Genomic DNA, 12,755 nt, shown 5'->3' on the forward strand with positions numbered 1-12,755 from the left:
TTGATTGCAGTCTTGGTGCTTCTAGTCTTCCCTGCCATTCTTGAGCTTATCACTTGCCTGCTAGCCGGTTAGCCGTGTGTGCCCGCTTAGTTAGCAAGTTAGCTTTATTGTCTGCTGGGTCTGTCCGGTTTTGTGTCTGCTGGTCTTCCTGGTGGTGACTGCTTGTTTAGCTGTGTTAACTGCAAAGTTGATTAGCTGTGTTGTCTGCTGGGTCTGTATGGTTACGTGACTACTACTGTGTTAACTGCTAATCTGGTTTGTTGTGTTGTCTGCTGGGACTGCTTGTTTGTGTGCTCGATTGGGTCTGTCTAGTTGTGTGTCTGCTGGGTACTCTTGGCCGTGTGTCTGTTGGGCCTGCTTCTACTATCTGATGGTACTATCTGGTGGTGTATCTACCTTTATTAGCTGTGTTATCTGTTTAGCTGCTGTGTCCTTTACCTAGAGAGTAGCAACATTCCATGCTACCGATCCAGGGCAAGCAGTGGCTTCCCCCATGTCTTTCTCAATAACACACTATGGAAATTGTCCAAACCTTTCTTAAAACCAGCTATGCTATCCACTTTTACCATAACCTCTGGCACTTAACTATTTTCTGAGTGAAAAATTTTTTCCTCCTATTGGTTTTAAAAATATTTCCCTGTAACTTCATCAAGTGTCCCCAAGACTTTGTAATTTTTGACGGAGTGAAAAATCGATCCACTTGTACTCGTTCTACTCCACTCAGGATTTTGTAAACTTCAACCATATCTCCCCACAGCCATCTCTGTTCCAAGCTGAAGAGCCCTAACCTTTTTAGTCTTTCCTCATACAAGAGGAATTCTTTATGTTCTTAATATGGCTTACTGGCAAAGAGCTAGAATGGATTTAGCAAAATGAAGTCATGTTTTCACTAATCTATTTTGGAATAAAGGTGAGTGCTTAACATACTGTACCTGCACCTTCAGAAAGCATTTGATGAATTCTGTCATGACAGACTTCTAAAGAAACTTAAAAAGTCATGAGATAAGAAGTAATATTCTTATAGGGCTTGATAAATAGTTGAAAGGATAGAAAACAGAGTAGGACTAAACCGTTTTCCAGAAAAAAGGCAAATAATGGAGTTCTCCAGGAACCTCTGCTGGAACGAATGTTTAATATTATATACTTATAATTATATTTTATTGTGCATGCTATGACTGACAATATTGTTTATACTATTAAGCAGATTATAAATACCATTTTAGCTTAATTAAATGTAAATATTTATATTCTACTCTTTTAGTCATAAACAGTAGAGAGTAGAGTACAATCATAATACAGAACAGCACATAAAAATGACCATTATTCTAGCACAAAAACCACATATCTCTATTAAAATTGAGACCATAATAAAATAAACTGTATTAAATAAAATAATTAAACTACTCATGCTACAGGCCATACATTCTTCACTTAGGGATCCTTTTATTATAGTGCATTAACCGATTTATTGCGCGCAAAAGATTAAGGCATCCGTTATATCCCATGGGCATCTTAGCATTTAGCTTGCGCTAAATCAGTTAGTGTACCTTAATAAAATGACCCCTTAAAGAAGAGATGCACACAGGACTTTTTTTTAAAAAATATACATACATAACATTGGAGTCTACTTCAAAAGGACCTTGGAAAGCCTCAGCTCCGTATGCAGCAGCAGTGAAAAAAGTAAGCAAAATATTAAGCTTTGGAAAGGAATAGAGAATATTATCATGATTCTATAAGAAACTACAGTGTGGCCATGTCTTGATACTCTGTCTGCAGGTTTGGTCAACTCATCTAAAAAAATGATTTATAAAGATAGATAAAAAAGAAAGATAAAGGGTATAGAATGACCCTCATATATCTTTATTTATTTTTTAAATTTCTATTCGGCTTAAGGGCTTGGCGAATTACAATAAAACACAAAATATAATAATCTTCATAATAAAAACAAAACTACATCAAATAACCACACATCATCACTCTCTCTTTCAGTTATTTAAATACAGAGGTCTCTTAAGACATTTCGCGACCTTAGAATTACATGGGTTCTAACTGTACCAAAAGTCATTGCTGTTGGCTCGCAGTTAGAATCTTGAAATCCCATGCATAGATTAATTTCTGTACGTAGAACCATTTCTTATGAAATGAAGGAACAGTTAAGTTGCAATAAATCCTCGTGAGTATTATAACATCTACATGTCAGATATGACCCGGAAGTCATTGGAGTTAAAAATATTGAAAATTGTCACTTAGAACCCTGTAATTCTAAGGTCGCGATTTCACTCTAAAAAAAATGCTTGTACAATTAATAAGTTTTCAATTCTTTTTTGAAAGACTTCAGCTCCTTACATAAAACAAACTCTATAAGAGGTTTATTAAATCATCAGTACGGTGGTGTAAATTAATAGGGAACAATTATATACCCTTTCAAAAAGTACTATGAACAGGGTACATGCCTTGAAGCTAACTGGTAGCCAATTTAAAACAAATTTTAAAGTATGCTGTGTAATTAATTTATTGTTAGAAGATATGGGAAATACTAGCACTATAAAGTAGCTAGATTTTAAAAAGTGATGGCAGTTCCATTGTTAACCACACAGATGTTGGGTCGCCATTTCTTGAAGTGGATCTCCCCATTAGATCTGTGAGTGCGTCTTCTAAACAAACTAGTTTAGCTACGGTGGGAGACAGGATACTGGGCCTGATCAGAGCTGGCCAATTTCCATGCCCCCCTCCCCCACCCCACCATTCTACAGAAGCCCAAACCTACCAAGAGCTGAAAGAGGCATAGCTTGCTGGCAGACACTGGAGCCCCCTCCCAAATTCTGCCTTAGGCTCCAGCATGTCCAACACTGGCTCTGGGTCCAATGGACCATTGGTTTGACCAGGTATGGCATTTCTTTTGTGCTCTAAAAGCACCTGGCAAAAAAACATGAGAATGTATATGTCAGTTTGACACATGCCATAAGAAAGCGGATTCCCTAATTCCAAATATCCAGTCAAGTAGCAGTAAATGGCTAAGCTTGATGTGCCCCTGTATAATTTAAAAAATAAAAAATAAAACTAATTAGAAGTTTATTATATAGCACCAAACATTTCTGTTGGCCTTGGTAAAATTTCTTACAAAATACCTGGCTTATTTCAATTAATTAAAGCCAACACCTCCTTAAACAAGGGTAACTTGAAGTAAACTAAGCCCAGACCAATGAGTAGTGCTGTTCCTCTGAACATCTCATTTTACAAAGACAGGTTTTCTTATTCATTAGAAGGAATATTTTTGTGGAGTGTGTCCTAGAGGGTTTGGGTTGAAAATGCTGTGCTCTTCTGAACCTAAACTAGGGTAGAACATGGCCATTCTCCTTCGTTTTTGCAGTTCCTGAAAGCACCAATGTGAAGATTCTCCCTCCCACCCTATCATTCATTCATGCATCTTGAACACATTCTTTTTAAAGACTTTGAAGTTGATATTCAGCTGCATAGAGAATGCATAATTTTAAATATTTTACTTTGTTATAAATCATACATATATTCAGGCCCTGATTCTATAAATGGCATCTAACTCCTAGACACCATTCAGTCCAGTTGTCACCATTTATAGAATCAGGTGCTTAAATGTTTAGGTGTTGCTAAGCTTTAAAATCCTTAGGTGCATGCTATATAGGCCAGGGTTTTCTTGACCTAAATGAGTGCGCCTAAGGCAAGCGCTTACTGGCGCCTAACTCAATCCATGCCAAAACTCTGCCCCAAATCCACTCCTAACCATGCCTACTTGCTGTGTAGGTGCTGGTAGGTGCCTACCAAAAAATTAATTATTTCAAATGGTGCTTTCAATTTTAAAAAATTAAGTTATGCACCTACATCGGTGCACCTAACCAATCTAGGCTTTTAAAGAATTAGGCTTTTAATGAATCAGGGCCTCAATGGCCCTATTCATTTTGGTGGTGCTGTTGAATATGCTGTTCTAACTTGAACTATCTAAGGTAGACGTTTCAAGTTATATCTGCTGTTTGAGAGGTCTGCTTGGCCATCTCACTTACCAGTATATGTTAAGTGACTGAATATCACCACTTAGACAACACAAGTTAGATGTCTTAGTGGCACTCCTTTTGAAACACCCCAAATTTTGGACTTATTCAAAGTTATATGTCCAAAGTTATCTGTTCAACCACTAGGAATTTTTTGCAAAGGCACTTTTCATAACTACATAAGTGCTTTTGAATACTAACCACTTTAAGCTGCATCGTGTTTTGTTTTATTGATGTGGAATTAAGTATAGTCATATTTAAGTCTACTTTTTGTATTCTTTTTAAGCAACTTTGTTTGATTTGAAAATCATTGGCTAATACCAGGTATTGGACCAAAAGCAATAGCTTTAAAGCAAATCTTGTCACAAACATCATAGTGACATGGTTCTGATACAACAATATCAGATCAGGACCAATCTTCCCTCATCTGGTAAATGAAGAAAGTGGTTTCAAACCGCAAATGATATGTCTGACACCTTTTTGACAGCTCAGTTAAAAGTGGCTGAACCACTCAGAGGAGAATGGGAATTGTAACCTGTGCTATACATAAAACATTATTGCTATTTCCTACAAAGTGACAGCAAAAGAATTAATATACTTTACTCACTGTGCTCTGTACAGCATTGGTGATGGATGAGAACATTCCACGAGATCCAGCTGCAGGTGAAGACGGGAGAGGCTCTACTGTGCCTCCTTCGGTTTCAGAGGCATGTTCTGTTTTGAGAAAGATGCCCAAAGCATCATAAAATTGTCAACAGATATTTCAGACTGAAAAACACAACTGTATATGAAATATATTATACCCGCGATATATGAAAATAATTAAATTATGCAACTTTCAGAAGGATGAAGTTTCAATAGAAACTTAGCAACTGATCCTACTTGGATCAGCTTCACATTCTTCATTAAGTCTCAACACTATACTTATTTCTCATTCAATTTCAATATAGTAGAAAAATAAATACATATCACAGCACTTAGCTTGAAAAGATTAATTAAAAACATATGCTTTGGGAGACATCAACTCCCTGATATTAAATCAGGTTTCACTTCTTGCTGATTCATGGGAGTCTCCAACTTTCCCCGAACTGCACTCTCTGCTCCACACAGAATCATTCCTAGCAGTGACTAAGTGTTCTTAGGCACTAGGCATTAGAATCCTTAGGTGCACTCCATTTAGGCTAAGGTTTTCTTGGCCTAAATGAAAGTGCTTAAGACAGGTGCCTACTGACACCTAATTCAATCCACACCCAAATTCTGCACCAAAGAAAGAACATGCAAGAAGAACAATGCTGCAAGGTATGTAGTACGCATACCAACTCAAGCAGGAATTAAATTGTAGTAAAGCACGGTAACCCATATTATTATTAAGATGTTACTGAGCGATTTTTAACAAATGGTCTTTGTTGAAAATAATGAGACCAGTGACAATTCACGGAAGCAGTACCCTGTGTTAAAAGTAGAGGATGGGCTGTCATATGATACAAAATATCATTCGATGATAATAGTGCACACTGTCGGAAAAGAGTGCACACTTGAGCAGTGGTATTCAACCCAGTCCTCAGGGACCACTTGGCCAGTTGGGTTTTCAGGATATCCACAATGAATATGGATGACAGAGACTTTGAAAACCCGACTGGTCAGGTGGTCCCCGAGGACTGGGTTGAATACCACCGCACTAGAGGGCAATTCTAGAAACAAAACCAAAATTTAGTGTACTGAGTGCAAATTCTATAACAGCATCTGGGTGCGCAGATTTTGTTACAGAATAGTGCAAGTAAGCACTTGCACACTTAACATTTAGATACACCCAATAGATTCCTCCTTATATGGAAGTCTGCATTCTAAGATTCTGGCTTACTTATTGCCCAATGAGCATGATTGCTCTGGGAGTGGACCTTTGCTGGGTAAGAAGTGTCCTGGGGTCTCATGACATCTTAAGCTTGCCTACTACATATCACCATGCCTTTCGGAACAAGTTAAGATGCTGACTATAACCTAACAAAGCACAAGCATATGCAGGGTGAATGCATCTTGTTGGCCTGTGGCAGGCCTCTATTGTTAGTTCTTTCGGAGTTAACAATTCTTCTCCAATAAGTTGGCAAGGTGAGGTGCAGGAATCCTAGTTTTATGGTGCTGCACTTACGAAATCATCAATTATATTAAATTCCCAGAATAGATCACTCAATTTTCTGTAATACAGTTAAAAGAATGCTTTTTACAATAATTGCTTTTACATACTTGCTAAGTTCAAAGTTGTCCACATTGATCCATGATTTGGTGGTGGACTTAGTTCTGGATGTGTTGCTTTCATTGAAATATGGTTTGTGGCAGCGAACAAGCTAGGTTTTAGGCGGGAAATAAATTCTTAAACTAAAAAAATACTCTGTACATACATTTAGATCTGCTCTTCTAGGTCAGTCATTATTACACTGACATGAGGATAAATGAGCAAGATAGGTTGCAGCTTTATTAAAATTTAGTTGGAGGGGAGTAGCACAAGATGTAATTAAAGCTTTACCACACGCTGATTTATTTTTACAATACATGTGCTCGCTGTTGTGGGCTTTTTGTGGTGTATTTATTTTATTTTTAGATCAAGCACACAACTTTTTCAGTAGTAGCACAAGGTGAATTGCTCTACTCTAGGTATTTCCCTATTTCTGGAGGGCTTAGAGTTAACATAAGGTACCAAATTACTTCTTGATTTTGATGTGGACATGTCTGTACATGTTCTAAGGGCGCTTGTGGCAGGAATTTTAATCTGCATGTATTTACCCATAACCATTGGGTGGCCTATTATGTGTTCTAGAGTTAACATAGAAACATGATGGCAGATAAAAACCAAATGGCCCATCCAGTCTGCCCATCCGCAGCAACCATTCTCTCTTCCTTTCTCTGAAAGATCCCATGTGCCTAACCCAGGCTTTCTTGAATTCAGACACAGTCTCTGTCTCCACCACCTCTTACGGGAGACTATTCCACGCATCTACCACCCTTTCAGTAAAAAAGTATTTCCTTAGATTATTCCGAAGCCTATCACCTCTTAACTTCATCCTATGCCCTCTCATTCCAGAGCTTCCTTTCAAATGAAAGAGACTCGACTCTTGTGCATTTATATCATGTAGGTATTTAAACATCTCCATCATATCTCCCTTCTCCCGCCTTTCCTCCACAGTACACAGATTGAGACCATGCACCATTTTAGTAGCCTTCCTCTGGACCGACTCCATCCTTTTTATATCTTTTTGAAGGTGCGGCCTCCAGAATTGTATACAATATTATAAATGAGGTCTCACCAAAGTCTTATACAGGGGCATCAATACCTCCTTTTTCCTACTGGCCATACCTGTCCCTATTCACCCTAGCATCCTTCTAGTTTTCACCGTCACCTATCACCTTAAGTTCATCACATACATTCACACCTCAAGTTCCACTCTTCAACTAATAGCCAATCTGTCAATCAAATCGGGAAAGATTCCGGAAGACTGGAAGGTGGCGAATGTTATGCCGATCTTCAAATAAGGTTTGAGGGGAGATCCAGGAAACTACAGACTGGTGAGTCTGACCTCGGTACCGGGAAAGATGGTAGAGGCGCTGATAAAGGACCGCATCATTGATCACCTTGATGGACATGGTCTGATGAGGACCAGCCAGCACGGTTTCAGCAAAGGCAAATCTTGTCTGATGAACTTGCTGCACTTCGTCGAGGGAGAAAACAGGCAAATAGATAAGGGCGACCCGATCGACATTGTATATCTGGATTTTCAGAAGGCATTCGACAAGGTTCCACATGAACTACTTTGGAAAATTGCGAGCCCTGGAATCGAGGGTGAAATACTCACGTGGATTAAAAACTGGCTGGAGCATAGGAAACAGAGTGGGGGGGGTAAATGGACAATACTCGGACTAGAAGAGCGTCACCAGTGGGGTACCGCAGGGCTCATGCTTGGACCCATGCTCTTCAACATCTTTATAAACAATCTGGACATTGATATGACAAGTGAGGTGATTAAATTTGCAGGGGGATTGCGAAGATCTATAACGTGACATAATCAAGCTCGAGAAATGGGCATCGACATGGCAAATGAGGTTCAGTGTGGATAAGTGTAAAATGATGCATGTCGGGAACAAAAATCTCATGCACGAATACAGGATGTCCGGGGCGGTACTTGAAGAGACCTCCCAGGAAAGAGACTTTGGAGTTCTGATCGACAAGTCGATGAAGCTGTCCGCGCAATATGCGGCGGCAGTGAAAAAGGGCTTACAGAATGCTAGGAATGATAAAGAAGGGGGTCACAAACAGATCGGAGAAGGTTATCATGCCGCTGTACCGGGCCATGGTGCACCCTCACCTGGAGTATTGCGTCCAGCACTGGTCGCCATACATGAAGAAGGACACGGTACTACTCGAAAGGGTCCAGAGAAGAGTGACTAAAATGGTTAAGGGGCTGGAGAAGTGAGAGATTGGAGAAACTGGGCCTCTTCTCCCTTGAAAAGAGGAGACTGAGCGGGGACATGATCGAAACATTCAAAATACTGAAGGGAATAGACTTAGCAGATAAAGACAGATTGTTCATCCACTCCAAGGTAGGGAGAACGAGAGGGCACTCTCTAAAGTTGAAAGGGGATAGATTCCGTACAAATGTAAGGAAGTTCTTCTTCACCCAGAGTGGTAGAAAACTGGAACGCTCTTCCGAAGTCTGTTATAGGGAAAAACACCCTCTAGAGATTCAAGATAAAGTTTGACAAGGTGAGCCTGGAGTTATTTAGAACACTGGTTTTTGACTTGGGGGCCGCTGCATGAGCGGACTGCTGGCACAATGGACCACTGGTCTGACCTGGTGCTTCAGCTGTGAACACAAAACAGAAATAGTATTTAAGCAATTTAGCCTTTTCTTTATCAGCTCTACATATTTCTCCCCGTCACCTTTGAGTTTTACAAAGCCACTTTTGCATTTTTCCCATCAGTAATATATATATAAAAAATGTCTTGTCTCACTGTTTTACTGTCAGCTATTTTTTCTTCCATTTGCATATTTGCTTTCCTAACTACATGACCAGCCTCTTAGCGTTTCCAGATATTTTTGTCTGTCTTCCTCTTTCTGTGATCTTTTGTAGTTTATGAAAGCTTACCTTCTCAGCTACTACTTTTGAGAACCAAAGCGGCCTTCTTTTCTTCTTAATTTTACTTACTTGCCTCACAAAAAGGTTTGTCGCTCTTACAAATTACTCCTTTCATTTTTGCCCACTGCATTTCCACTCCTTCCTTGACGTAATCCCCCATCTTAATATTAAACCATACCATGCAGTGATCACTGGATGCTAGATGATCACCCACTGTAACATCAGAAACACTTTCTCTGTTAGTGAAAGTCCAATATGACCCCATTTCGCGTGGGTTCTATTACCAACTGCTAGAACAGTTCTCCTTGTGGAGAATCCATAATCTCCCTACTTCTAGAAGACCCCACAATAGGGATTCACCATTCCCTCTTTCAAAATTGATCCACAGTTTCTCTTCCTTGCCCTACAGAACCTGCAATTGTGTGGCTTTAATGTGATCTTTAACTTATCACGCTACTTCCCCTCCTTTTCTTCCTACCCTGTCTTTCCTGACTAGATTATAGCCTGGTATAACTACGTACATCCCAGTCATGGTTCTCCATGAACCACGTCTCCATGATTGCCACTATATCCAACTCATCTTCTTCCATCATAGCTTCTAGATCCAGAATCTTGTTTCCCATACTTTGAGCATTAGTATATACCGTATTTTCACGCAAATAACGCGCACCCGTATAAAACGCGCACACGGGTATAGCGCGCAGAAATCACGATATGTACAAAAACTTTGGTATACCGCGCTCACGGGTATACCGCGCATGCTGCCCGACGCTCCTTTCGCCCGCCCTGACTTTCCGACTCTCCGTTCACCCCCCCTGACTTCCGTGCACTGTCCCCCCTTGAAGGTCTGTCCCCATCCTGAAAGCCTGATGCCCCCCCCCCGACGTCCGATACATCCCTCCCCCCGAAGGACCGCCGACTCCCCAACAATATCGGGCCAGGAGGGAGCCCAAATCCTCCTGGCCACGGCGACCCCCTAACCCCACCCCGCACTACATTACGGGCAGGAGGGATCCCAGGCCCTCCTGCCCTCGACGCAAACCCCCCTCCCCCCCAACGACCGCCCCCCCCAAGAACCTCCGACCGCTCCCCCAGCCGACCCGCGACCCCCCCTGGCGACCCCCACGACCCCCCCACCCCCCTTCCCCGTACCTTTAGTAGTTGGGCCAGAAGGGAGCCCAAACCCTCCTGGCCACGGCGACCCCCTAACCCCACCCCGCACTACATTACGGGCAGGAGGGATCCCAGGCCCTCCTGCCCTCGACGCAAACCCCCCTCCCCCCCAACGACCGCCCCCCCCAAGAACCCCCGACCGCTCCCCCAGCCGACCCGCGCCCCCCCTGGCGACCCCCACGACCCCCCCACCCCCCTTCCCCGTACCTTTGGTAGTTGGCCGGACAGACGGGAGCCAAACCCGCCTGTCCGGCAGGCAGCCAACGAAGGAATGAGGCCGGATTGGCCCATCCATCCTAAAGCTCCGCCTACTGGTGGGGCCTAAGGCGCGTGGGCCAATCAGAATAGGCCCTGGAGCCTTAGGTCCCACCTGGGGGCGCGGCCTGAGGCACATGGTCGGGTTGGGCCCATGTGCCTCAGGCCGCGCCCCCAGGTGGGACCTAAGGCTCCAGGGCCTATTCTGATTGGCCCACGCGCCTTAGGCCCCACCAGTAGGCGGAGCTTTAGGATGGATGGGCCAATCCGGCCTCATTCCTTCGTTGGCTGCCTGCCGGACAGGCGGGTTTGGCTCCCGTCTGTCCGGCCAACTACCAAAGGTACGGGGAAGGGGGGTGGGGGGGTCGTGGGGGTCGCCAGGGGGATCGCGGGTCGGCTGGGGGGCGGTCGGAGGTTCTTGGGGGGGGGCGGTCGTTGGGGGGGAGGGGGGTTTGCGTCGAGGGCAGGAGGGCCTGGGATCCCTCCTGCCCGTAATGTAGTGCGGGGTGGGGTTAGGGGGTCGCCGTGGCCAGGAGGGTTTGGGCTCCCTTCTGGCCCGATATTGTCGGGAAGTCGGCGGTCCTTCGGGGTGGGGGTGCGAGTGGTCCTGCCGGGGGGGGGGGGATGTATCGGACGTCGGGGAGTCGGCCGGGCAAGAGGGCTTGGGCTCCCTCTTGCTCCGATCGTGGATGCGGGTGCGGGTGGGAGCGCGTGCGAGCGGTCGTTCGGGGTGGGGGTGCGAGTGGTCCTGCCGGGGGGGGGGGGATGTATCGGACGTCGGGGAGTCGGCCGGGCAAGAGGGCTTGGGCTCCCTCTTGCTCCGATCGTGGATGCGGGTGCGAGCGCGTGCGAGCGGTCGTTCGGGGTGGGGGTGCGAGCGGTCCTGCTGGGGGGGGTGAATCGGGCGTCGGGCGGGGTGGGAACTATGTTTTAAAACTTTTGTATACCGCGCTCACGCATATAACGCGCGAGGGGTATGCGCGGTAGGTAAAAACGCGTATAACGCGCGCGTTATATGCGTGAAAATACGGTACTGCTTTCCAGACATTGCCCACTTTTCCCATCTGTGTAGAGCAGTGGTATCAAACTCAAAGCCTTTGAAGGCCACATTTTGGATTTGTAGGTACTTGGAGGGCCGCAGAAAAAATAGTTAATGTCTTATTAAAGAAATGACTATTTTGCATGAGGTAAAACTCTTTATAGTTTATAAATCTTTCCTTTTGGCTAAGTCTTAATAATAATTTTGTAATTTATAGCTAAAGAGACATATGATTAAGAAACTGTTTTATTTTACTTTTGGGATTATGATAAACATACCGAGGGCCTCAAAATAGTACCTGGCGGGCCGCATGTGGCCCCTGGGCCACGAGTTTGAGACCACTGGTGTAGAGGTATTCAGTGATTTACTTACCCGGGGGCTTTGATCACCCTGCTCCATCACTTCTAGTTTAAAGTCCTCTTCAATAGATTAGCCAGCCTGCTGCCGAAGACACATCTTTCCTTCTTTGATAGATGCACACCATCCCTGCTCAGCAGCCCTTAGAAAATCATCTCATGGTCCAGGTGGCCAAAATGCTCTCAACACCATCTATGTAGCCATGCATTCATCTCCAGGATGCGAGGCTCTCTGCCTTGGCCTTTACCCTCAATAAGGAGGATGGATGAGAATACTACCTGTGCACCTGACTACTTCACCTTCTCTCTCAGAGCCACAGAGTTGCTTTCGATACGTTCGCAGGCAAACTCTCCGTAACATCTTGGATTTTGGCACCAGTCAGACAGCATACCTCCCGTGACATTATGTCTGGTCTGCAGATTGATGCTACTGTACCCCTCAGAAGGAAATCGCCAACCACCACTACCTTACACCTCCTAGTGATCACGAATCCAGTAATTTTTGGGATTTCAAGCACTGGTCCTTTCTCTCTTTTGGATGCTCTCATCTCCTCCATTTCCAGGACATAAGAACATAAGAAGTTGCCTCCGCTGAGTCAGACCAGAGGTCCATCCTGCCCAACGGTCCGCTCTCGCGGCGGCCCATCAGGTCTAATTGCCTGAACAGTGTCCCTGACTAATTTTGTAACTACCTCTAATTCTCTAATCCTATCCCTATTACCTACCTCTTACAACATACCAATTCTTCAGTTCAAGGGCGGGGGGAGTCACAGTACCAATCTT

At 43.9% G+C, this 12,755-nt stretch overlaps 1 protein-coding gene across 3 annotated transcripts in view; it reads right to left on the reverse strand.

Annotated features, from left to right (window-relative positions):
• FAM114A1 (family with sequence similarity 114 member A1) overlaps positions 1-12,755 on the reverse strand; it is a 131,355-nt gene that overhangs the window by 88,484 nt on the left and 30,116 nt on the right. For all 3 annotated transcript variants that reach the window (XM_033947434.1, XM_033947444.1, XM_033947455.1), the window contains exon 5: positions 4,630-4,736. In XM_033947434.1, the coding sequence (XP_033803325.1) occupies positions 4,630-4,736 (107 nt within the window). The remainder of the gene's footprint in view (positions 1-4,629; positions 4,737-12,755) is intronic.

The sequence above is a fragment of the Geotrypetes seraphini genome, chromosome 1, assembly GCF_902459505.1.
Source record: "Geotrypetes seraphini chromosome 1, aGeoSer1.1, whole genome shotgun sequence".
In the NCBI taxonomy this organism is placed as follows: domain Eukaryota; kingdom Metazoa; phylum Chordata; class Amphibia; order Gymnophiona; family Dermophiidae; genus Geotrypetes; species Geotrypetes seraphini.